The 23,692-nt window shown below is 52.1% G+C and overlaps 1 protein-coding gene across 1 annotated transcript in view; it reads right to left on the minus strand.

Annotated features, from left to right (window-relative positions):
• The window catches only part of CLIC5 (chloride intracellular channel 5), a 971,906-nt gene extending 948,461 nt beyond the window's left edge, over nucleotides 1-23,445 (minus strand). Inside the window, exon 1 of the mRNA XM_069605797.1 lies at nucleotides 22,907-23,445. Within this exon, the coding sequence (XP_069461898.1) occupies nucleotides 22,907-23,371 (465 nt within the window). The 5' untranslated portion in view covers nucleotides 23,372-23,445. The remainder of the gene's footprint in view (nucleotides 1-22,906) is intronic.
• Between the last annotated feature and the right edge of the window lie 247 nt (nucleotides 23,446-23,692).

The following is a 23,692-nucleotide window of genomic DNA, read 5'->3' on the forward strand; positions in this document are numbered from 1 at the left end:
CCATTTGTTGTATGCCTGAATAAAAATGTCATGCAGGCGTACCACGAAGTGCTGTCCTGAGATGAAGCCGAAAACAAGCAGAGATGCTATGACCCCTTTGCCACTCTCCTACGCCTCAGAACTGCAGAATAATGAGCTGGAGAGGAAATGAAAGCGTAAAAGCAATCTTGGCGTGGCAAGTGGATTAATGCATCAAAAACCAGTCGATTAGTAAGAAATAAGGAAGTGTGCCAGGTTCAAGAAAAACCTGTTTTATTCACTTTATTTAACAACAAAGTGTCAGTCGGAAGTCAAGCAAGATGCCAAAAAATACAACAAGCCCTCATTGGGCTGAGGATTATAAGGTACAAACCCACAAGATTTGCATAGTAAGCCAATGTCACATGTATTATTTTTGTTAACATAATAATTGGCTACACTAATCAAAATGCCTACAGATCCCTATACGTTGGAGTCTACCATCGGCCAATCCATTATCTACAACCCCACCCAGGTCCAACTCCTCAAACATAGTCATCATCACAATAATTCCACTACAAGATGATCTGGTTGGTTGGCTATCTCCATACTCGCAGTGATAAGAATACTTTCTGCCATTGGATGACACCTCTTCGGGTGGCTTCGAATGTTGCAACCATCCTAGACAGTCAAATTATTATTTGATTTAATGTGGTTGCGAATAAAGATATCAAACCGCCACATCCAAAAACAAAACGATACGCCCATCTCATCTCCCATGCCGCTGCCCCATTTGTCCCAGACAGCTCCCTCAACCTTGAATATTCTAGTTAGCAACTGTTGTCTCAATACTCGCTGCCGACGCCGGTGCATAATCTTTTAATTGGGTCATGGGATAAATAACAGTCTTTATAAGGCTCTGCCTGCCAGGGATGATTTCTTCTATTTTACTGTATTTAATACATGGTGTATTGGCACTATTTGGCTATAGGGGGCAGTGTGTATACAAATTAGTTTATTGTCTTTGGCAATATTTCTTCTTGGGCCACCACACTTGCCGATTAAAGACTTCTGTGTATTTATTCAATTATCTTTTGGGCCAGAAATAATTGCTACATATCTTATTCTTGTGTCATGGGAACAACATCTCTTCGCCACTCTGTAAAGCACTATCTTGTACTCCCTTCCACTGTAACCTTAGCTGTCTCATACTTTTGGGCGAGAATGGGTTTTACATAAAGATGGACAAATCGTAAGCACTGTGGAGCGGCGACTTCTAAAATAACACATTGTGCAGTTTGTAATAGGGCCTTTGCTGCAAAATGGCGGGACCTCTGCTCAATGTTACATTTATGGTTCCCCAGAAATAGTTTTTCTTTGTGTGTGTATCTCTTAGCAATCTTATGAGTGTATTCAGCATCCTATATTTCTCAGTGATCTTCTCGGTGTACACTGTAACCTAACTCCCTCAATGTGGCTCAACCACCTATAGTGTTGCATACTAATTCTATTCTACTTGTGTTTATATTTTAACAGCAACATGATAAAATACTTGTCCCTATTCTACATGTGTTAGTATGTTGCTTGTATTCAGGCTTCTTGAGAACAGTATGGGTGCATAAAAAGCCTAAAACCATACATTTAAATGGGCTCCCTTATCTTATATTTACGTTCACGTTTTGGGGGATTAGGAGGGTGTACATGACGTGATGTTTGCCCTATTTGCAACATCACAGAAGGTTGGGCAACAACGGCATGTTTTACTGGTCAGTTATCGTAGATGCCCAGTAACAAATGCTGTTGTTAAAGCAAGGATGATATGTGGTATTATGTGGCTAGACTGGTATTTTAGTGGAGCCAGTCTAGCCATGTCTTGCAGTGGAATGATCATTTTGTACTTGCCATCTTTGATAAAGCAAGAATGATTGGTGTTATTTTATGGCCTAACTGCCATCTTGGTGCAGCCAGTCTAGCCATTTTTAACAGTGCCATGACAATTTTGTACTTGCCATATTTGATAAAGCCAACATGATAATTGTTATTGCGTGGCTACACTGGCATTTTGGTGCGGCCAGTCTACCTATTTCTTACTGTAGCATGGCATTTTTTACTGGGCATCAGGGATAAAGCAAACATGATAAATATGAACACATGTCTAGACTGGACTACACTGTGCAGCCAGTTTGGACATGTTTTCTTATTGTGGCATTGCATTTTTAACAGCAAAGCCAACAGGAGTGTGTGCTTTTGTGGGCATACTGTGATATATTGGCAAAGCCAGTGTGGATATGTTTTCTTATTGTATAATTACTGGCATTATGTGCAAAGCAAACATGTATATGCTCGGTGTCCAGTCAAAGGATCTAAAACAAAAGGATCGAATACAATAGGGTCCAGGCAAAAGAACCAAAAAAAAAAGGTTGAATGCCTTTTTTTAAATGTATATATATTTTTTTTGGTTTCCGTATAGGGAAAAAAAAGTGGATTTTACACCAAAAACGGGAGTTTGGGGGGGGGCAAAAAAAAAACTTCGACCTTTTTTGTCGGTCCTTTTGACTCAAAACTATTGCATTTCAATCCTGTGTATTCGATCCTTTCACCCATAACCATATACTCTTTTTTAGGAATTCTGGCATATATTGGTGCATCCAGCATGGAAATGTATGGGAATAGCTAGTGGGAAAATGTTTATACTGGCATATCTTGTGGGTGAAGGCATCATCAAAATTACTCCTGTGCACAGTTGGTGACCTGCATATATTGCATTTCTGATTTGGAGTTACCCTACAAAACCGATTGCAAACTGTCTGGATTTTTACCCAGTTTTTCACAGGATGTGTGCTGTATAATGCACCATTTAACCCAATATTGAAAAATAAATTCTTGGGGGAAAACCACCCGAACCTCCCTTGGTTGGTTCAGGTTACCTGTCTATGCTCGGTCGCTCTAGCATATTTTTGGGAAATCTTTACACCCGCCAATTAAAAAAAGCACTAGTCACCACTGGTGAGGTATGCTCACCAAAACAGGGGCTGTTTATATTGAACAGATTATCCATGGATAGCAATGAAACTATCCATTAGATGTCAGTTTACCCTTCCCAATCATATCACATCTCTTACTATTGAAATGGTAAGTAGCAGAAGCCATATTTCAGCAAAAATCTTGATGCAAATAATATGTTCGAAGAACTTACATTGCCATTCAACAATCGGGTACATTTTCTGTTAAGGAGAGGCTACAGGGTAGCATCGTTTATTTCAATCCATTAAGTTCCAGGGCCCAAGCCCAAAACATGCCTTAAGAAGACAACTCACAACCACCTGTTTCAAGTGCTATACTACTACAAATCCCACATTAACATCCCCTTGAGCTATGGTAAGAATGTAACCCTCCTAATATTTCAATTGAGTGTTCAAGTTGGATTTGTAGTGGTATGCGGAGAGTGTTTATACTTCGAGTTTCATATTTGAATTTGTAGTGGTATCAACTGTGTGCCTGAAACTTAACATTGGTATTTCTACTGTTTTGTTAGAGTAACAAAAAATTATTTTCTAAAGTATTTTTTAAAATGTTATTTCAATGTTTTTGTGGGGATTATGGCGTTTAGCATATGAGTGCATGTTGTATATGTTTCTGTATAAGTGTGTTAGTGCATGTGCGTATCCCCTAAATGTATGCCGTATGAATGCATAGCGTGTGGCTGTATCGTGCATGGCATAAGAGTGTATGGTGTACGACTGCTCGGGCATATGAGTGTATGACATATGTTTGTTTGTTCATTTATTTATGGTGCGCGCCTCACCCGAAGGTATCTGGGTGCAATACAGGTTAATGCCTTTTCTTGGTTCCACATGGTTAGAGAGGTACAATTAATCAATATATATACATATATACAAGGCAGAAATCCAAGATAGAGTGACGGAATTGCAAGGCAGAGTGGAGGTACATGAAAGTAACGTCGTATTTACAAAAATACAGCAGTATGATGAAAAAGCAGCATAAGGGATAGATCATGTGGGCGGGCAGGATCAAGGTACTCTAATATGGGTTGTTGTTAGTAATCAACCAATTCTTCATGTTGTTTCTGAAGCTATGAAGGGAGTGGTTTGTTCTGAGGCTAGGGGGGGGGCGTGTTCCAAAATTGGGCAGCGAGTACCGGGAAACTATTGCCCCCTGCTTTGTTTCGTTTAAATCCAGGGATTTGTAGAAGGCCAGAGCCAGCTGATCTTGTTAGTCTGGCGTATTGTTTCGGGGCAAATCTATCTGAGAGATATTGAGGGGCAGAATTGTTGAGGCATTTGAAGGTGAGTGATGCAGTTTCAAGTTGAATTCTTTCTTTTATAGAGAGCCATTTGTGTTCCCTTCTAAGTGAGGAGATATGCTGTCTGTGGAGAAAACCTGTGGCTGTCCTGAGGGCATTATTTTGCAGGCTCTGCAATTTCTGGGTGATATATTTGTTAGCTCCTAGATAAAGTCCATTGCAGTAGTCAATTTTCAAGAAGACTAATGCTCTGGTTAAGGTGGTGCAGCTTTTGGTAGAGAGGAAGGGTTTGCATGCTTGAATGAGCCTACATGTGTAAGCGCAGGTTGAGGCAGTGGCGCTGACTTATTTCCTCAGATTTAGGGAGGAGTCTAAGTAAAAGCCTAGGGTTTTGACTTCATTGGCTACTATAATGGTATTCCCATCAATTTCAAAGGCGCGATATTGGTTGCCGAGTTTAGTCATGTTAGTGGGGGTGTCATTTGTGTGTATGTCATATGTGTTTATGATGTGTGTGTGGTGTATGAGTGCATGGTCTATGAATGTGTGGCATATGCAGTATAGCACATCAATGTATGGGTGATGAGTGGAGCATTAGTAACTCTTCAGTGTAAGTCTTTTGCCCTTATTTTTTTTCGTTCCTAGCCGATAACCACTTTATGGCAGTTATTACCTTAACTTTATTGTTATAATGGCTAGTTTCATTCCACTTAAGCAACTGAAGGCCAATTCCTCTGCAGCAACAGCAATTCGGACTTTTGAGTCAAGCCACACTGGATCAATTATTTTCCCGCTGTATAATGATTGTGCCCAGTGACGCGTCTCATTATATCCAGCTTATCACATCTTGCAAATGCCAAAGTTATGAGACGCGCCAGAATTAAACATTAACATCCACCGAAAGAGCCACTACCAATAGAAAATGGATCGTTTCAATTCGGGCAATTAACGGAGAGCACTGTTTCGGGTATCATCACGGCTGATATCTGCAAAGCACGCCACACGTCCATGCTCCGCTAGAACAGGGAGGCGTGCACGCCATCGTGCACTTCCAGCTGGACCTCTGCACTCTGCTAGCTAGGCAGTTACTGATTGCCGAGTATGCACCATTGGTGTAGTTAGGACATACGTGTTATACTTCAGTAAGGTCACCCAGCAAACGATTTCTTGGAATGAGAAAGGAAAATATTTATGGCACAGGTTGCCTTGATTAAAGTTTATTATAGATCAAAAAAGGCCTACCTATTGAAATGAACCAGACTTAAATCCCTTTCATACATCATTGAAGCTGGCCAACATTCCAGCACTACAATGCCATTTGCGGTGATCTCACGCATGGTACGTTTTTGGCTGGGGTTAGGGTGACCAGATTTAAAAAGTAAAAAACCGGGACCGGGCAACGGACATAAAAGTAGGACTATCTCTCGAAATTGCTTCTCAAGGCACGTTTGGTGGAGAAGGGGGGTGAGGTGTTACTGTTCAAAGAAACACATATTATAATTAATTTATCACAAACTAACACTATCTTAAGTTGTAAAATGCAGCATTTCTTCTGTGTGAGATTCTACATTTCTTGCCTGCCAGCTATGAAGACCTACTCCAAAAAAACGGGACCATTGCAGTTTCCAATGGGAACATAATCTTGAAAAAGAGGGACATAGCACCAAATACCTGGACAGTCCCTGCTAAACCGGGACGTCTGGTCGCCCAAGCTGGGGTTGGACTTTTTGTACATTTTCATTTGGAAGAATTGTAAATTCAATGACCTGTTTTAATATGGCTTTTGTTTCTCCGACACTCGTGTGGGATCTGATGTGGGGTGCCGCAGTCCTGTGGTGATGGACAGGTAGACTGCAAGTGATAGTAGCTTGGGTAGTCCATACTACATAGGTGGCATATAGTAGCTTGGGTAGTCCATACTACATAGGTGGCATATACCTAGGAGCCAGAGGCCCAAAGTGTTCCCACGTCATTCCCTGGAGAGCAGGGTCTGGAATTCCTTCCTGGACTGCTGGAGTGCCTCTGCATGAGAGCGTGCTGCTGTTCCAGTAGGCTGTACTCCATCCATGCCGTGCCAGTCCTGAGTGTTCCCGCCTGTCACCGCAGGAATGCTGGGAATCCGTGCTCTGCTCCCGTCCATTCACACTGGGACAGATCTGCATCCCACACATGCAGCTGCGGTGCCAGTCCTGAGTGTTCCCGCCTGCCACCGCAGGAATGCTGTGAATCCGTGCTCTGCTCCTGTCCATTCACACTGGGACAGATCAGCATCCCACACATGCAGCTGCGGTGCCATTCCTGAGTGTTCCCGCCTGTCACCGCAGGAATGCTGTGAATCCGTGCTCTGCTCCCGTCCATTCACACTGGGACAGATCAGCATCCCACACATGCAGCTGCGGTGCCAGTCCTGAGTGTTCCCGCCTGTCACCGCAGGAAAGCTGTGAATCCGTGCTCTGCTCCTGTCCATTCACACTGGGACAGATCAGCATCCCACACATGCAGCTGCGGTGCCAGACCTGAGTGTTCCTGCCTGTCACCGCAGGAATGCTGTGAATCCGTGCTCTACTCCCGTCCATTCACACTGGGACAGATCAGCATCCCACACATGCAGCTGCGGTGCCAGTCCTAAGTGTTCCCGCCTGCCACCGCAGGAATGCTGTGAATCCGTGCTCTGCTCCTGTCCATTCACACTGAGACACATCAGCATCCCACACATGCAGCTGCGGTGCCAGTCCTGAGTGTTCCCGCCTGTCACCGCAGGAATGCTGTGAATCCGTGCTCTGCTCCCGTCCATTCACACTGGGACAGATCAGCATCCCACACATGCAGCTGCGGTGCCAGTCCTGAGTGTTCCTGCCTGTCACCGCAGGAATGCTGTGAATCCGTGCTCTGCTTCTGTCCATTCACACTGGGACACATTCAGCATCCCACACATGCAGCAGTGGTGCCAGTCCTGAGTGTTCCCGCCTGTCACCGCAGGAATGCTGTGAATCCGTGCTCTGCTCCTGTCCATTCACACTGGGACAGATCAGCATCCCACACATGCAGCAGCGGTGGCAGTCCTGAGTGTTCCCGCCTGTCACCGCAGGAATGCTGTGAATCCGTGCTCTGCTCCTGTCCATTCACACTGGGACAGATCAGCATCCCACACATGCAGCAGCGGTGCCAGTCCTGAGTGTTCCCGCCTGTCACCGCAGGAATGCTGTGAATCCGTGCTCTGCTCCTGTCCATTTACACTGGGACAGATCAGCATCCCACACATGCTGCTGCGGTACCAGTCCTGAGTGTTCCCGCCTGTCACCGCAGGAATGCTGTGAATCCGTGCTCTGCTCCTGTCCATTCACACTGGGACAGATCAGCATCCCACACATGCAGCAGCGGTGCCAGTCCTGAGTGTTCCCGCCTGTCACAGCAGGAATGCTGTGAATCCGTGCTCTGCTCCCGTCCATTCACACTGGGACAGATCAGCATCCCACACATGCAGCAGCGGTGCCAGTCCTGAGTGTTCCCACCTGTCACCGCAGGAATGCTGTGAATCCGTGCTCTGCTCCTGTCCATTCACACTGGGACAGATCAGCATCCCACACATGCAGCTGTGGTGCCAGTCCTGAGTGTTCCCGCCTGTCACCGCAGGAATGCTGTGAATCCGTGCTCTGCTCCTGTCCATTCACACTGGGACAGATCAGCATCCCACACATGCAGCTGCCGTGCCAGTCCTGAGTGTTCCCGCCTGTCACCGCAGGAAAGCTGTGAATCCGTGCTCTGCTCCCGTCCATTCACACTGGGACACATTCAGCATCCCACACATGCAGCAGCGGTGCCAGACCTGAGTGTTCCCGCCTGTCACCGCAGGAATGCTGCGAATCCGTGCTCTGCTCCTGTCCATTTACACTGGGACAGATCAGCATCCCACACATGCAGCTGCGGTGCCAGTCCTGAGTGTTCCCGCCAGTCACCGCAGGAATGCTGTGAATCCGTGCTCTGCTCCTGTCCATTCACACTGAGACAGATCAGCATCCCACACATGCAGCTGCGGTGCCAGTCCTGAGTGTTCCCACCTGTCACCGCAGGAATGCTGTGAATCCGTGCTCTGCTCCTGTCCATTCACACTGGGACAGATCAGCATCCCACACATGCAGCTGTGGTGCCAGTCCTGAGTGTTCCCGCCTGTCACCGCAGGAATGCTGTGAATCCGTGCTCTGCTCCTGTCCATTCACACTGGGACAGATCAGCATCCCACACATGCAGCTGCCGTGCCAGTCCTGAGTGTTCCCGCCTGTCACCGCAGGAAAGCTGTGAATCCGTGCTCTGCTCCCGTCCATTCACACTGGGACACATTCAGCATCCCACACATGCAGCAGCGGTGCCAGACCTGAGTGTTCCCGCCTGTCACCGCAGGAATGCTGCGAATCCGTGCTCTGCTCCTGTCCATTTACACTGGGACAGATCAGCATCCCACACATGCAGCTGCGGTGCCAGTCCTGAGTGTTCCCGCCAGTCACCGCAGGAATGCTGTGAATCCGTGCTCTGCTCCTGTCCATTCACACTGAGACAGATCAGCATCCCACACATGCAGCTGTGGTGCCAGTCCTGAGTGTTCCCGCCTGTCACCGCAGGAATGCTGTGAATCCGTGCTCTGCTCCTGTCCATTCACACTGGGACAGATCAGCATCCCACACATGCAGCTGCCGTGCCAGTCCTGAGTGTTCCCGCCTGTCACCGCAGGAAAGCTGTGAATCCGTGCTCTGCTCCCGTCCATTCACACTGGGACAGATCAGCATCCCACACATGCAGCTGCGGTGCCAGTCCTGAGTGTTCCCGCCAGTCACCGCAGGAATGCTGTGAATCCGTGCTCTGCTCCTGTCCATTCACACTGGGACAGATCAGCATCCCACACATGCAGCTGCGGTGCCAGTCCTGAGTGTTCCCGCCTGTCACCGCAGGAATGCTGTGAATTCGTGCTCTGCTCCCGTCCATTCACACTGGGACAGATCAGCATCCCACACATGCAGCTGCGGTGCCAGTCCTGAGTGTTCCCGCCTGTCACCGCAGGAATGCTGTGAATCCGTGCTCTGCTCCTGTCCATTCACACTGGGACAGATCAGCATCCCACACATGCAGCAGCGGTGCCAGTCCTGAGTGTTCCCGCCTGTCACCGCAGGAATGCTGTGAATCCGTGCTCTGCTCCTGTCCATTCACACTGGGACAGATCAGCATCCCACACATGCAGCTGCGGTGCCAGTCCTGAGTGTTCCTGCCTGTCACCGCAGGAATGCTGTGAATCCGTGCTCTGCTCCTGTCCATTCACACTGGGACACATTCAGCATCCCACACATGCAGCAGTGGTGCCAGTCCTGAGTGTTCCCGCCAGTCACCGCAGGAATGCTGTGAATCCGTGCTCTGCTCCTGTCCATTCACACTGGGACAGATCAGCATCCCACACATGCAGCAGCGGTGGCAGTCCTGAGTGTTCCCGCCTGTCACCGCAGGAATGCTGTGAATCCGTGCTCTGCTCCTGTCCATTCACACTGGGACAGATCAGCATCCCACACATGCAGCAGCGGTGCCAGTCCTGAGTGTTCCCGTCTGTCACCGCAGGAATGCTGTGAATCCGTGCTCTGCTCCTGTCCATTCACACTGGGACAGATCAGCATCCCACACATGCAGCAGCGGTGCCAGTCCTGGGTGTTCCCGCCTGTCACAGCAGGAATGCTGTGAATCCGTGCTCTGCTCCCGTCCATTCACACTGGGACAGATCAGCATCCCACACATGCAGCAGCGGTGCCAGTCCTGAGTGTTCCCGCCTGTCACCGCAGGAATGCTGTGAATCCGTGCTCTGCTCCTGTCCATTCACACTGGGACAGATCAGCATCCCACACATGCAGCTGTGGTGCCAGTCCTGAGTGTTCCCGCCTGTCACCGCAGGAATGCTGTGAATCCGTGCTCTGCTCCTGTCCATTCACACTGGGACAGATCAGCATCCCACACATGCAGCTGCGGTGCCAGTCCTGAGTGTTCCCGCCTGTCACCGCAGGAAAGCTGTGAATCCGTGCTCTGCTCCCGTCCATTCACACTGGGACACATTCAGCATCCCACACATGCAGCAGCGGTGCCAGACCTGAGTGTTCCCGCCTGTCACCGCAGGAATGCTGCGAATCCGTGCTCTGCTCCTGTCCATTTACACTGGGACAGATCAGCATCCCACACATGCAGCTGCGGTGCCAGTCCTGAGTGTTCCCGCCTGTCACCGCAGGAATGCTGTGAATCCGTGCTCTGCTCCTGTCCATTCACACTGAGACACATCAGCATCCCACACATGCAGCTGCGGTGCCAGTCCTGAGTGTTCCCGCCTGTCACCGCAGGAATGCTGTGAATCCGTGCTCTGCTCCCGTCCATTCACACTGGGACAGATCAGCATCCCACACATGGAGCTGCGGTGCCAGTCCTGAGTGTTCCCGCCTGTCACCGCAGGAATGCTGTGAATCCGTGCTCTGCTCCTGTCCATTCACACTGGGACAGATCAACATCCCACACATGCAGCTGCGGTGCCAGTCCTGAGTGTTCCCGCCTGTCACCGCAGGAATGCTGTGAATCCGTGCTCTGCTCCTGTCCATTCACACTGGGACAGATCAGCATCCCACACATGCAGCTGCGGTGCCAGTCCTGAGTGCTCCCGCCTGTCACCGCAGGAATGCTGTGAATCCGTGCTCTGCTCCCGTCCATTCACACTGGGACAGATCAGCATCCCACACATGCAGCTGCGGTGCCAGTCCTGAGTGTTCCCGCCTGTCACCGCAGGAATGCTGTGAATCCGTGCTCTGCTCCTGTCCATTCACACTGGGACAGATCAGCATCCCACACATGCAGCAGCGGTGCCAGTCCTGAGTGTTCCCTCCTGTCAACGCAGGAATGCTGTGAATCCGTGCTCTGCTCCTGTCCATTCACACTGGGACAGATCAGCATCCCACACATGCAGCTGCGGTGCCAGTCCTGAGTGTTCCTGCCTGTCGCCGCAGGAATGCTGTGAATCCGTGCTCTGCTCCTGTCCATTCACACTGGGACACATTCAGCATCCCACACATGCAGCAGTGGTGCCAGTCCTGAGTGTTCCCGCCTGTCACCGCAGGAATGCTGTGAATCCGTGCTCTGCTCCTGTCCATTCACACTGGGACAGATCAGCATCCCACACATGCAGCAGCGGTGCCAGTCCTGAGTGTTCCCGCCTGTCACCGCAGGAATGCTGTGAATCCGTGCTCTGCTCCTGTCCATTTACACTGGGACAGATCAGCATCCCACACATGCAGCTGCGGTGCCAGTCCTGAGTGTTCCCGCCTGTCACCGCAGGAATGCTGTGAATCCGTGCTCTGCTCCTGTCCATTCACACTGGGACAGATCAGCATCCCACACATGCAGCAGCGGTGCCAGTCCTGAGTGTTCCCGCCTGTCACAGCAGGAATGCTGTGAATCCGTGCTCTGCTCCCGTCCATTCACACTGGGACAGATCAGCATCCCACACATGCAGCAGCGGTGCCAGTCCTGAGTGTTCCCGCCTGTCACCGCAGGAATGCTGTGAATCCGTGCTCTGCTCCTGTCCATTCACACTGGGACAGATCAGCATCCCACACATGCAGCTGCGGTGCCAGTCCTGAGTGTTCCCGCCTGTCACCGCAGGAATGCTGTGAATCCGTGCTCTGCTCCTGTCCATTCACACTGGGACAGATCAGAATCCCACACATGCAGCTGCGGTGCCAGTCCTGAGTGTTCCCGCCTGTCACCGCAGGAATGCTGCGAATCCGTGCTCTGCTCCCGTCCATTCACACTGGGACACATTCAGCATCCCACACATGCAGCAGCGGTGCCAGTCCTGAGTGTTCCCGCCTGTCACCGCAGGAATGCTGCGAATCCGTGCTCTGCTCCTGTCCATTTACACTGGGACAGATCAGCATCCCACACATGCAGCTGCGGTGCCAGTCCTGAGTGTTCCCGCCTGTCACCGCAGGAATGCTGTGAATCCGTGCTCTGCTCCCGTCCATTCACACTGGGACAGATCAGCATCCCACACATGGAGCTGCGTTGCCAGTCCTGAGTGTTCCCGCCTGTCACCGCAGGAATGCTGTGAATCCGTGCTCTGCTCCCGTCCATTCACACTGGGACAGATCAGCATCCCACACATGCAGCTGCGGTGCCAGTCCTGAGTGTTCCCGCCTGTCACCGCAGGAATGCTGTGAATCCGTGCTCTGCTCCCGTCCATTCACACTGGGACAGATCAGCATCCCACACATGCAGCTGAGTTGCCAGTCCTGAATCTTCCCGCCTGTCACCGCAGGAATGCTGTGAATCCGTGCTCTGCTCCCGTCCATTCACACTGGGACAGATCAGCATCCCACACATGCAGCAGCGGTGCCAGTCCTGAGTGTTCCCGCCTGTCACCACAGGAATGCTGTGAATCCGTGCTCTGCTCCCGTCCATTCACACTGGGACAGATCAGCATCCCACACATGCAGCTGCTCCTGAGTGTTCCCGCCTGTCACCGCAGGAATGCTGGGAATCCGTGCTCTGCTCCCGTCCATTCACACTGGGACAGATCTGCATCCCACACATGCAGCTGCGGTGCCAGTCCTGAGTGTTCCCGCCTGCCACCGCAGGAATGCTGTGAATCCGTGCTCTGCTCCTGTCCATTCACACTGGGACAGATCAGCATCCCACACATGCAGCTGCGGTGCCAGTCCTGAGTGTTCCTGCCTGTCGCCGCAGGAATGCTGTGAATCCGTGCTCTGCTCCTGTCCATTCACACTGGGACACATTCAGCATCCCACACATGCAGCAGTGGTGCCAGTCCTGAGTGTTCCCGCCTGTCACCGCAGGAATGCTGTGAATCCGTGCTCTGCTCCTGTCCATTCACACTGGGACAGATCAGCATCCCACACATGCAGCAGCGGTGGCAGTCCTGAGTGTTCCCGCCTGTCACCGCAGGAATGCTGTGAATCCGTGCTCTGCTCCTGTCCATTCACACTGGGACAGATCAGCATCCCACACATGCAGCTGCGGTGCCAGTCCTGAGTGTTCCCGCCTGTCACCGCAGGAATGCTGTGAATCCGTGCTCTGCTCCCGTCCATTCACACTGGGACAGATCAGCATCCCACACATGGAGCTGCGTTGCCAGTCCTGAGTGTTCCCGCCTGTCACCGCAGGAATGCTGTGAATCCGTGCTCTGCTCCCGTCCATTCACACTGGGACAGATCAGCATCCCACACATGCAGCTGCGGTGCCAGTCCTGAGTGTTCCCGCCTGTCACCGCAGGAATGCTGTGAATCCGTGCTCTGCTCCCGTCCATTCACACTGGGACAGATCAGCATCCCACACATGCAGCTGAGTTGCCAGTCCTGAATCTTCCCGCCTGTCACCGCAGGAATGCTGTGAATCCGTGCTCTGCTCCCGTCCATTCACACTGGGACAGATCAGCATCCCACACATGCAGCAGCGGTGCCAGTCCTGAGTGTTCCCGCCTGTCACCACAGGAATGCTGTGAATCCGTGCTCTGCTCCCGTCCATTCACACTGGGACAGATCAGCATCCCACACATGCAGCTGCTCCTGAGTGTTCCCGCCTGTCACCGCAGGAATGCTGGGAATCCGTGCTCTGCTCCCGTCCATTCACACTGGGACAGATCTGCATCCCACACATGCAGCTGCGGTGCCAGTCCTGAGTGTTCCCGCCTGCCACCGCAGGAATGCTGTGAATCCGTGCTCTGCTCCTGTCCATTCACACTGGGACAGATCAGCATCCCACACATGCAGCTGCGGTGCCAGTCCTGAGTGTTCCTGCCTGTCGCCGCAGGAATGCTGTGAATCCGTGCTCTGCTCCTGTCCATTCACACTGGGACACATTCAGCATCCCACACATGCAGCAGTGGTGCCAGTCCTGAGTGTTCCCGCCTGTCACCGCAGGAATGCTGTGAATCCGTGCTCTGCTCCTGTCCATTCACACTGGGACAGATCAGCATCCCACACATGCAGCAGCGGTGGCAGTCCTGAGTGTTCCCGCCTGTCACCGCAGGAATGCTGTGAATCCGTGCTCTGCTCCTGTCCATTCACACTGGGACAGATCAGCATCCCACACATGCAGCAGCGGTGCCAGTCCTGAGTGTTCCCGCCTGTCACCGCAGGAATGCTGTGAATCCGTGCTCTGCTCCTGTCCATTCACACTGGGACAGATCAGCATCCCACACATGCAGCAGCGGTGCCAGTCCTGAGTGTTCCCGCCTGTCACAGCAGGAATGCTGTGAATCCGTGCTCTGCTCCCGTCCATTCACACTGGGACAGATCAGCATCCCACACATGCAGCAGCGGTGCCAGTCCTGAGTGTTCCCGCCTGTCACCGCAGGAATGCTGTGAATCCGTGCTCTGCTCCTGTCCATTCACACAGGGACAGATCAGCATCCCACACATGCAGCAGCGGTGCCAGTCCTGAGTGTTCCCGCCTGTCACCGCAGGACTGCTGTGAATCCGTGCTCTGCTCCTGTCCATTCACACTGGGACAGATCAGCATCCCACACATGCAGCTGCGGTGCCAGTCCTGAGTGTTCCCGCCTGTCACAGCAGGAATGCTGCGAATCCGTGCTCTGCTCCCGTCCATCCACACTGGGACACATTCAGCATCCCACACATGCAGCAGCGGTGCCAGTCCTGAGTGTTCCCGCCTGTCACCGCAGGAATGCTGCGAATCCGTGCTCTGCTCCTGTCCATTTACACTGGGACAGATCAGCATCCCACACATGCAGCTGCGGTGCCAGTCCTGAGTGTTCCCGCCTGTCACCGCAGGAATGCTGTGAATCCGTGCTCTGCTCCCGTCCATTCACACTGGGACAGATCAGCATCCCACACATGGAGCTGCGTTGCCAGTCCTGAGTGTTCCCGCCTGTCACCGCAGGAATGCTGTGAATCCGTGCTCTGCTCCCGTCCATTCACACTGGGACAGATCAGCATCCCACACATGCAGCTGCGGTGCCAGTCCTGAGTGTTCCCGCCTGTCACCGCAGGAATGCTGTGAATCCGTGCTCTGCTCCCGTCCATTCACACTGGGACAGATCAGCATCCCACACATGCAGCTGAGTTGCCAGTCCTGAATCTTCCCGCCTGTCACCGCAGGAATGCTGTGAATCCGTGCTCTGCTCCCGTCCATTCACACTGGGACAGATCAGCATCCCACACATGCAGCTGCTCCTGAGTGTTCCCGCCTGTCACCGCAGGAATGCTGTGAATCCGTGCTCTGCTCTGGTCCATTCACACTGGGACAGATCAGCATCCCACACATGCAGCTGCGGTGCCAGTCCATTATAATGAAGAATGTTTGTGTTGTTTCCTCAGGTGTACTGATTTTGGGAAAACAAATAGATGGGCTTTAAAAATGAATCGACGTACCCCTGAGCCTTTGTTAGCACTTACAATGTTAAGACAGCGAGAACAGCGGGCTTGGGTCCAAATCCCTGTGTGGGGAAAAAAGCACATTCACACGTGGAGCAGAAATTACCTCTCTGCTGTTTGTTCAGCAAAACCGACACCGCCCTGCATTCAGCAGGCTCCCATAATAGAAATATGAATGATCATTTCTCCAGATAAACACTGTATCAAGATAACGGCGACCTGACGTCAGACACGCATAGGGTCTCTGCATCTGTAGGAAACTGCACTCGTTACACAAACTTCAACAGAGGACAAGAATCAGCACAGCCAACCTTTTTGGCTTTGGTGTGGTCACGGGATAGGCGTTTGCCACACGTTGCCATAAGAAGGCAACAGCTGGAAACTACCTGGGTATGCAATGTCAGTGCCTGGCAAATGCCTGATACCTAATACATATACACAATGCAGAACCGTTGGTTTTGACAATGCGTGTTTTTAGCAGGACTTCAGTGCAAGGAGCACATGCAAGGACACATGTTGCTTATAAATTAAGTGTCTGAAGGCACACTTGGTTAAAAGATTTGAATTACACCCGAAGCTCATCTACAGCTGCAATTTGCCCATCTGCAGACTGTCTCGAAATAACAGTGACTGGCCCTATACAGCACGAAGTTTGTATTACTATGTAATAGAGCTAGCTCAAAGCGATCCCAGCAGAGTGTGTTTTGGACAGTGTGTGACAAGTAGTTGATGGGAAAGGCCATCAAAAATTCCATTGCCTTTTGTTGGGAGGATAAAAAATACACCCACGAGCAGCGTGTCCTTCCTCAGATCCCATCTCCATCCTATCTACACTATACAATGGTTTCAGCCTATAGGTGGGGCAAAAGGGCCAACTAATACCCCAAAATGTACTATCGGAGCTCTGCCAATATTTCTGCACTTTCCTTTCCCAGTGCTGTCCAAGGCCATCAGCGCCCAGATAAGATCTGTGGCGCGTGCAATGAATGGCATTTCATGCAGCGCCGCAGGGCGGATCTCTACCTCGTTCTCGTCTATGTGCTGTAATAGGGGATTATTGTCACCCACAGTGCAGTAGTGCGCGATTTCGCAGCGCTACAAGGATGCTTCGGACAGCCGCGGGATGTGTATGCGAGGATACAATGGTTGGTCATCGCGCCGTCGTTCCCAGAGATAATATGTTCGATCTCATACTAGGAGATCCTCAGAGACCTTAAGCGTGTATTGCATGCCCTGTCCCCAATGGGCAGATCTCATTAGATGGAAAGATTTCAAAGGTATGGCTAATGTTATAGAGTCGTGGTCACGACTCTGTGGTTAAGGTTACATGGCACTTTACGCAGGACATGTTTTAAAGGTTTGCTCAGTAACCCTTGTTCACGCCCATGAAAGTTTACCAAATTTGGCATGTAACTCATCAGGGCAGATCGGAGCATTTATGCTAAATTTGTTGGGGGTTTCATCAAAGTTGTCATGCCTAAAATCAATGCTGAAAGAAATGCGTTTTTTGCTTGCAATTTCCTAAGGGCATTTAAAATCACGATTGGGGGCACATATGTCGACACTGTCTGCCTCGTTTTTGGAGATTTTCAGCACAGGCCTAGCCTTTGTGCTGAAACCAGAAATGCGAAGAGCGTGGGCATACGTGCACCATGCTCGGAATGTGAGTGTGCGCAGTACTGCCTAGGGAAAATGAGAGAGCCAATAGAGGCATGGGCAGAATCCGTGCCCACAATACACATAACACACGTATGGCAGATACACTCAGAGGGTGAGTAAGCACTAAACAGATAAACAATATGCACAGGGCATAAGGGAGGCCAATAGCACACAAGGCTGAGGACAATACATGCAGACAACATGCCCGGGGTAAAGCCCAGCAATACAACTACACTCAGATTGAGAAGAAACAAAACAATAACGGACAGAAAGAGCACATGGAACGTGAGTGAGGCCAACACGCAGACACATGGAATAGGTCTGGAATAAGAGTTACGGTAATGTTCACACATATAAGACAGTGCACACATTAGGCTCGGAATATGCGCATGCACGAACAAAATGCAGTACATCAATGCGCATTATGCACGGAATATTACCAGGCACAACACATGGAGTACACACGAAATATAGGGCAGCACACATGCAACATCCTTGCAATATGTAATACACACATGCGACATCCTTGCAATATGTATGAGGACAAACAATGATTTCTTAATGAAACCACGCATACACATAGAACCACACATATACCCCCCACAAACACACCCACGCTCCATATTCTCTCTCACACACACATCCGACGTACATCGCAACACACAAAAACACGCGCAGGAATGTAAACACATGCAGTCAAATACACACACAAAAAAAGAGAAACTAAGTGACAGCAATAAATAGTTCAATAAGGTCTAAGGTTAATACCTGCACATGGGGAAGTCAACATTAAGGTTTCTAGAAACAGTCAGTTGAAATGAAATATTTCTAAACACGTAAACATACTCTTTCACACTATAAATTAAACTGTAGCTCGGACTACATCACAACTTCACGGCACTCACTTTAAATATTAGGTAGCGAGGGCGGGCAACAATGCAACTTCCCACCTGTAAACCACCCCGAACTTCATATCGCGCCAGTGGTTTCAGTTGATTTTCCACCATGAGAGTTGGCATAGCCCGAGTGGGAGTAGAGTACTGCTCTCACCATCGTGGCTTTAGTGTGTGTGGGGAAAAGGGGGCGTTTGTAGTTGCCTTGGTGCAGGAGTCTGTAACCGTTGGCTCTCCCGATGTGTTAGACTACATGACCCATACTTCCCAAAACCAGAGGTGATGGATCATGGGAGTTTTGGTCCAAAAAACCTGGAGAGCCACAGGTTGCAACCCCCTGCCTGGGTTGGAAAAGACAGGCTTTTTGACCCTGTTAATCTTGCCAGATGCTGGGATTCTTGGCAGAGTGGTAGAAGGAACAAGGTGGCTGAGAAGAGGGATTTCTGGTGACTCTAGGAAGACACAGAAAAATTAGTTCAGTCTTTTCGTGATTAAGTTGCAGCAGGCTTTCGGCAAAATATTTCTGCCAGTTAGAACGCCCAGTTCAGCGAATTAAGATGTGTAATCAGCAGGGGCGTTGCTAGAGGGGGGGCCTAAGGCGGCTATAGCCCATGATCTTTTGGTTGTAGCCCCGGATAGAATCTCAGGAGCTACAGCCAAAAGACTAGCTAGCCCCCAGTCCCAACAGTTCCGACATCAGCTTAGCCCCTGGTCTTTTCCAGACCTAGCAACTCCCCTGGTATTCAGTGATAGTATGGATGGGAGTTATAAAGCGCAAAGGCAGCTAGGAAGCAAGAGAGCGCCTGGCATAGGGGACTTTCACTGAGGGTTACTGGTAGGTGGTGAGGGTAGCAGAAGTTGAAGGGAGCTCTGAAGCGGGCGACGTTGGGTTGAATGGATTGAGCAGCGATTCGGGTGTTAAGCGGTGTGTCATCGGCATAACATTGATAGAGCCCACTGAAATGCAGAATCAGTGAAGAAAATAGGGGGTAGAAGTAGATTCAAAGTAAGAGATACGAAATGGTGTCGTCTTAAGGAATATGAGTTTAGGGCGAAGCCGGGCAGGGGCGGGCCTATTTTGGGACTATTTTGTCGGCCAATGTGGTCAATATGAAGACTTTCTGCAGAGTCAAACTGGGAGTTCTGACTGCCGCTGCTAAAGCACCATCGTGCCTTCAATTTCTCTATATGCTTACCAAAGAATGTATTGCTGCAAACTACTGCAAAGCGTGCTTTGAAAAAATAATAAATCATGATTTGTGACTGTGGGCCCGTTTCTTTGATTTCTATGCCTGTTTTCTGGTTTAGTCTGACCCTTCTATGGAAGAGGTTCAGGGATCCAGACGAACCTGTTATTTTTTTGGGGGGAGAGGGACAAAACCACTAGAAAGCTGAAGGGAACAGATGGGACACAGCAAACTAAGTGCTTAGGATCGCGTTCTTGACTACGGCATTAAAAGCCACAAAGAGGTCCAATATTCAGAGCAAAGACGCGATGCCTTTATTATTCGGCCTGAAGGATCTCAACCGTCATGGCCAAGGAGACTACTTTAGGCCCATGACCAGGTCTGTCCCCGAAGGAAAACTGTCTCTGATGGATTGGGGGACGAGATGATCTTAAAGTTGGTGTGTATTGAGGGTTTGGCCAGAAGGGGAAGAATGTTGAATGGCCTATGGGTGAGTGGAGTAAGGAGTATAGCAATGTGTGTTAGCAAACCTTGCCCAATGGTGTGTTTGTAGCAATTGCATTCAGGAGATTTTGCGATGATCCTCCTGTGTTCTCCAGACATATTTATGGCAAAACAATGGGATTCTGGCAGTCCGAGTCCGTCACCCGTGTGGATATGCTCACATCTACGGACCCGCATGAGGCATCAATGGTCCGGACAAGTCTGGACTGTTGACTCCCTCTGAGGGTCAAGCCGCTCTGTAAGGAGGGGTGAGGTGCTGTTGCATAAAGTCCAACTGCTTTGGGTCTGTCACGCCGGGGCTCTATTTCCACCTACCCCAGTTTAGCAAGTTCTGTTCTCCTGGGCAGGTTTTCTTTCTCCCAAAGTTTGGAACACTTACCAACCAGCAGAACCGCAGAGACAGAGTTTGCGAGTAGACTGCACATTCACACGTTCAGTGCAAGCGGCCTTTCTGTGAAAAAAGAACTCTTTCCGGCCCGTAAAACATGCCTATACAGCTACATAAACATTACTGTTGCCCACGGGAGCTCCGCTAGGGAAGCTCGGACTCCCCCTTCAGAAGGTCCCGTCGCCTTTTCCACACTAGGAAATTCCCTGGGACTTGCGTCTCCTTTGGTCCTACAACGGAGCCCATTACACACTCTTGAAGGAAACTTTCTAGCGGGTTAATTGTTTTGGTCAAATGTCGTGCTACTCTTGCATTCCATCATGAATTTTCCAAAAATAAATGTCCCTTAACGTGCAGTTTGTACAAATATTAAAATGCGTGTGCCCTGGCAACTCTGCCTCACCATCTGTAAAAGGGGGTACACAAAGCACACAACGCTCCGGACAAGGCTTTTTACGAGTTTCCCCAAGCATATTTTGCAAAAGGATAATTTGTATAAAAAACTAAATATTATTATTTTTATTATTATTATTATTATTATTATTATTATTATTGCAGCTCAATAGTGCTGCACGTGTGCAACATTAGCCACTGTCACTCACATCTCTCTAAGTGTTCCACATATGCACTGGACATCTCCACCACTGCCCACTTGGTACCTTTCACTGACGGGCCAGAGTTGCCTCTCCCAATTTGCAATTTGCCGCAGTACGGGGTTATACAATCAAATCATATTAAGCGCGTGCAGCGCAATGAATATTCACAATAGTGTTAACGGGACAGCTAGGTGGCAAGAGGAGAAATGTTCCACACCACGGCTATTCGCGGTGGCACCTTTTTTCTGGAGACGTTGTTACCTCGGTACTCAATAGGTTTTTTTTGTTGTCAAAACGTCTCTTGGATTACAAGGGACACTACCTTTCAGGGCGCGGCACTGCGTGCCTTTTTGATGAAATATGACATTGTTTTCGTGGAGCATACATTCATGTTTACCCGCTAAGGTTCAAAAACGCCTCCTGCCACCCATTTAGCATTTCAATGGGATTTTGGGAGGACACTGACTTTGTACCCCCAGTGCCTCCGAGTTGCTTCAGAACAGGCAGGGCGCCTCCCCTGTGGGTGACAGGCAGGCAGGGGCGCCTCCCCTGTGGGTGACAGGAAGGGGCGCGACAGGCAGGGGCGCCTCCGCTGTGGGTGACAGGCAGGGGCGCCTCCCATGTGGGTAACAGGCAGGGGCGCCTCCCCTGTGGGTGACAGGCAGGGGCGCCTCCCCTGTGATTGACAGGCAGGGGCGCCTTCCCTGTGGGTGACAGGCAGAGGCGCCTCCGCTGTGGGTGACAGGCAGGCAGGGGCGCCTCTGCTGTGGGTGAAAGGCAGGGGTGCGACAGGCAGGGGCGCCTCCGCTGTGGGTGACAGGCAGGGGCGCCTCCGCTGTGGGTGACAGGCAGGCAGGGGCGCCTCCGCTGTGGGTGACAGGCAGGGGCGCGACAGGCAGGGGCGCCTCCACTTTGGGTGACAGGCAGAGGCGCCTCCCCTGTGATTGACAGGCAGGGGCGCCTTCCCTGTGGGTGACAGGCAGAGGCGCCTCCGCTGTGGGTGACAGGCAGGCAGGGGCGCCTCTGCTGTGGGTGACAGGCAGGGGTGCAACAGGCAGGGGCGCCTCCGCTGTGGGTGACAGGCAGGGGCGCCTCCGCTATGGGTGACAGGCAGGCAGGGGCGCCTCCGCTGTGGGTGACAGGCAGGGGCGCGACAGGCAGGGGCGCCTCCGCTGTGGGTGACAGGCAGGGGCGCCTCCGCTGTGGGTGACAGGCAGGGGCGCCTCCCCTGTGGGTGACAGGCAGAGGCGCCTCCGCTGTGGGTGACAGGCAGGGGCGCGACAGGCAGGGGCGCCTCCGCTGTGGGTGACAGGCAGAGGCGCCTCCGCTGTGGGTGACAGGCAGGGGCGCCTCCGCTGTGGGTGACAGGCAGGCAGGGGCGCCTCCGCTGTGGGTGACAGGCAGGGGCGCGACAGGCAGGGGCGCCTCCGCTGTGGGTGACAGGCAGGGGCGCAACAGGCAGGGGCGCCTCCGCTGTGGGTGACAGGCAGAGGCGCCTCCGCTGTGGGTGACAGGCAGGGGCGCAACAGGCAGGGGCGCCTCCGCTGTGGGTGACAGGCAGAGGCGCCTCCGCTGTGGGTGACAGGCAGGGGCGCCTCCGCTGTGGGTGACAGGCAGGGGCGCAACAGGCAGGGGCGCCTCCGCTGTGGGTGACAGGCAGGGGCGCAACAGGCAGGGGCGCCTCCGCTGTGGGTGACAGGCAGAGGCGCCTCCGCTGTGGGTGACAGGCAGGGGCGCCTCCGCTGTGGGTGACAGGCAGGGGCGCAACAGGCAGGGGCGCCTCCGCTGTGGGTGACAGGCAGAGGCGCCTCCGCTGTGGATGACAGGCAGGGGCGCCTCCGCTGTGGGTGACAGGCAGGCAGGGGCGCCTCCGCTGTGGTTGACAGGCAGGCAGGGGCGCCTCCGCTGTGGGTGACAGGCAGGGGCGCGACAGGCAGGGGCGCCTCTGCTAGTATGGGTGACAGGCAAGGGCGCCTCCGCTGCGGGTGACAGGCATGTGGGGCTGGGGCAGGCGCTGAGCAGGGCAGCACTCACCTTGACGAAGAGGAAGATGTCGAGCTGGGGGTCCGCCTGGACGTTGTCCTCCTCCCCCGGGTTGTTGTTGCTGGCGGCGGGCTGCTGGCGGCTGGCGTTGCCCCGGGAGAGGCTAAAGCCAGCCGGGTCGCTGGGGCTGAAGAGGCCGGTGGGGGAGGTGGGGGAGAAGAGGGGGGACCCCGGGCTGGTGACGGGGGAGAGCAGCAGGCTGCTGCGCGGGGACCAGGAGTTGGTGGAAGCGGAGCGGTTAGTACGCTCCCCGCCCTGGCCGCTAGGGGGCGCCCGCTCCTTCCCGCCTAGGCTGTCCGGGCTGTCGCGGTCGCTCAGTACCATGCTCTCGGGGCTGCCAGACGAGCTGGGCGAGGCGGGCTCCTCGCCGTCCCCCGGCTCCTGCCCGTAGGCTGGGGGGCTGCCGGGGTACAGTTGGGGCTGCGCGACGTCGTACAGGTGGCCGTAGTCCTCCATGGTGGCGGTGGCAGTGCCTCTCTCGCTCCTGTCACTCCGCTCTGCAGGGCCTCAGTGACAAACACCCACCCGGGAGGGGAGGCCCGGCTCTAATCATTCACACGGCAGAACTTTGATCAGGCCAATAAACAAAGGCCGCGGGGCCTGCTGCCAAGATAAGGCCGGGCTCCATAGTGATGGGAGCCCGCACCGCCTGGCATCCCCTCCACCCTCTCATCTGTCACTGTCCACCCAGCGCGCCATTGAACTCTGAATGCACCTGCTGCACACCTTCCAGCGCCTCAAGGACGGAAAGGAGGCACTGCGAGAGCACGGCACAGA

This window comes from Ambystoma mexicanum, chromosome 4p (genome assembly GCF_040938575.1).
Source record: "Ambystoma mexicanum isolate Mex_15411 chromosome 4p, UKY_AmexF1_1, whole genome shotgun sequence".
NCBI lineage: Eukaryota > Metazoa > Chordata > Amphibia > Caudata > Ambystomatidae > Ambystoma > Ambystoma mexicanum.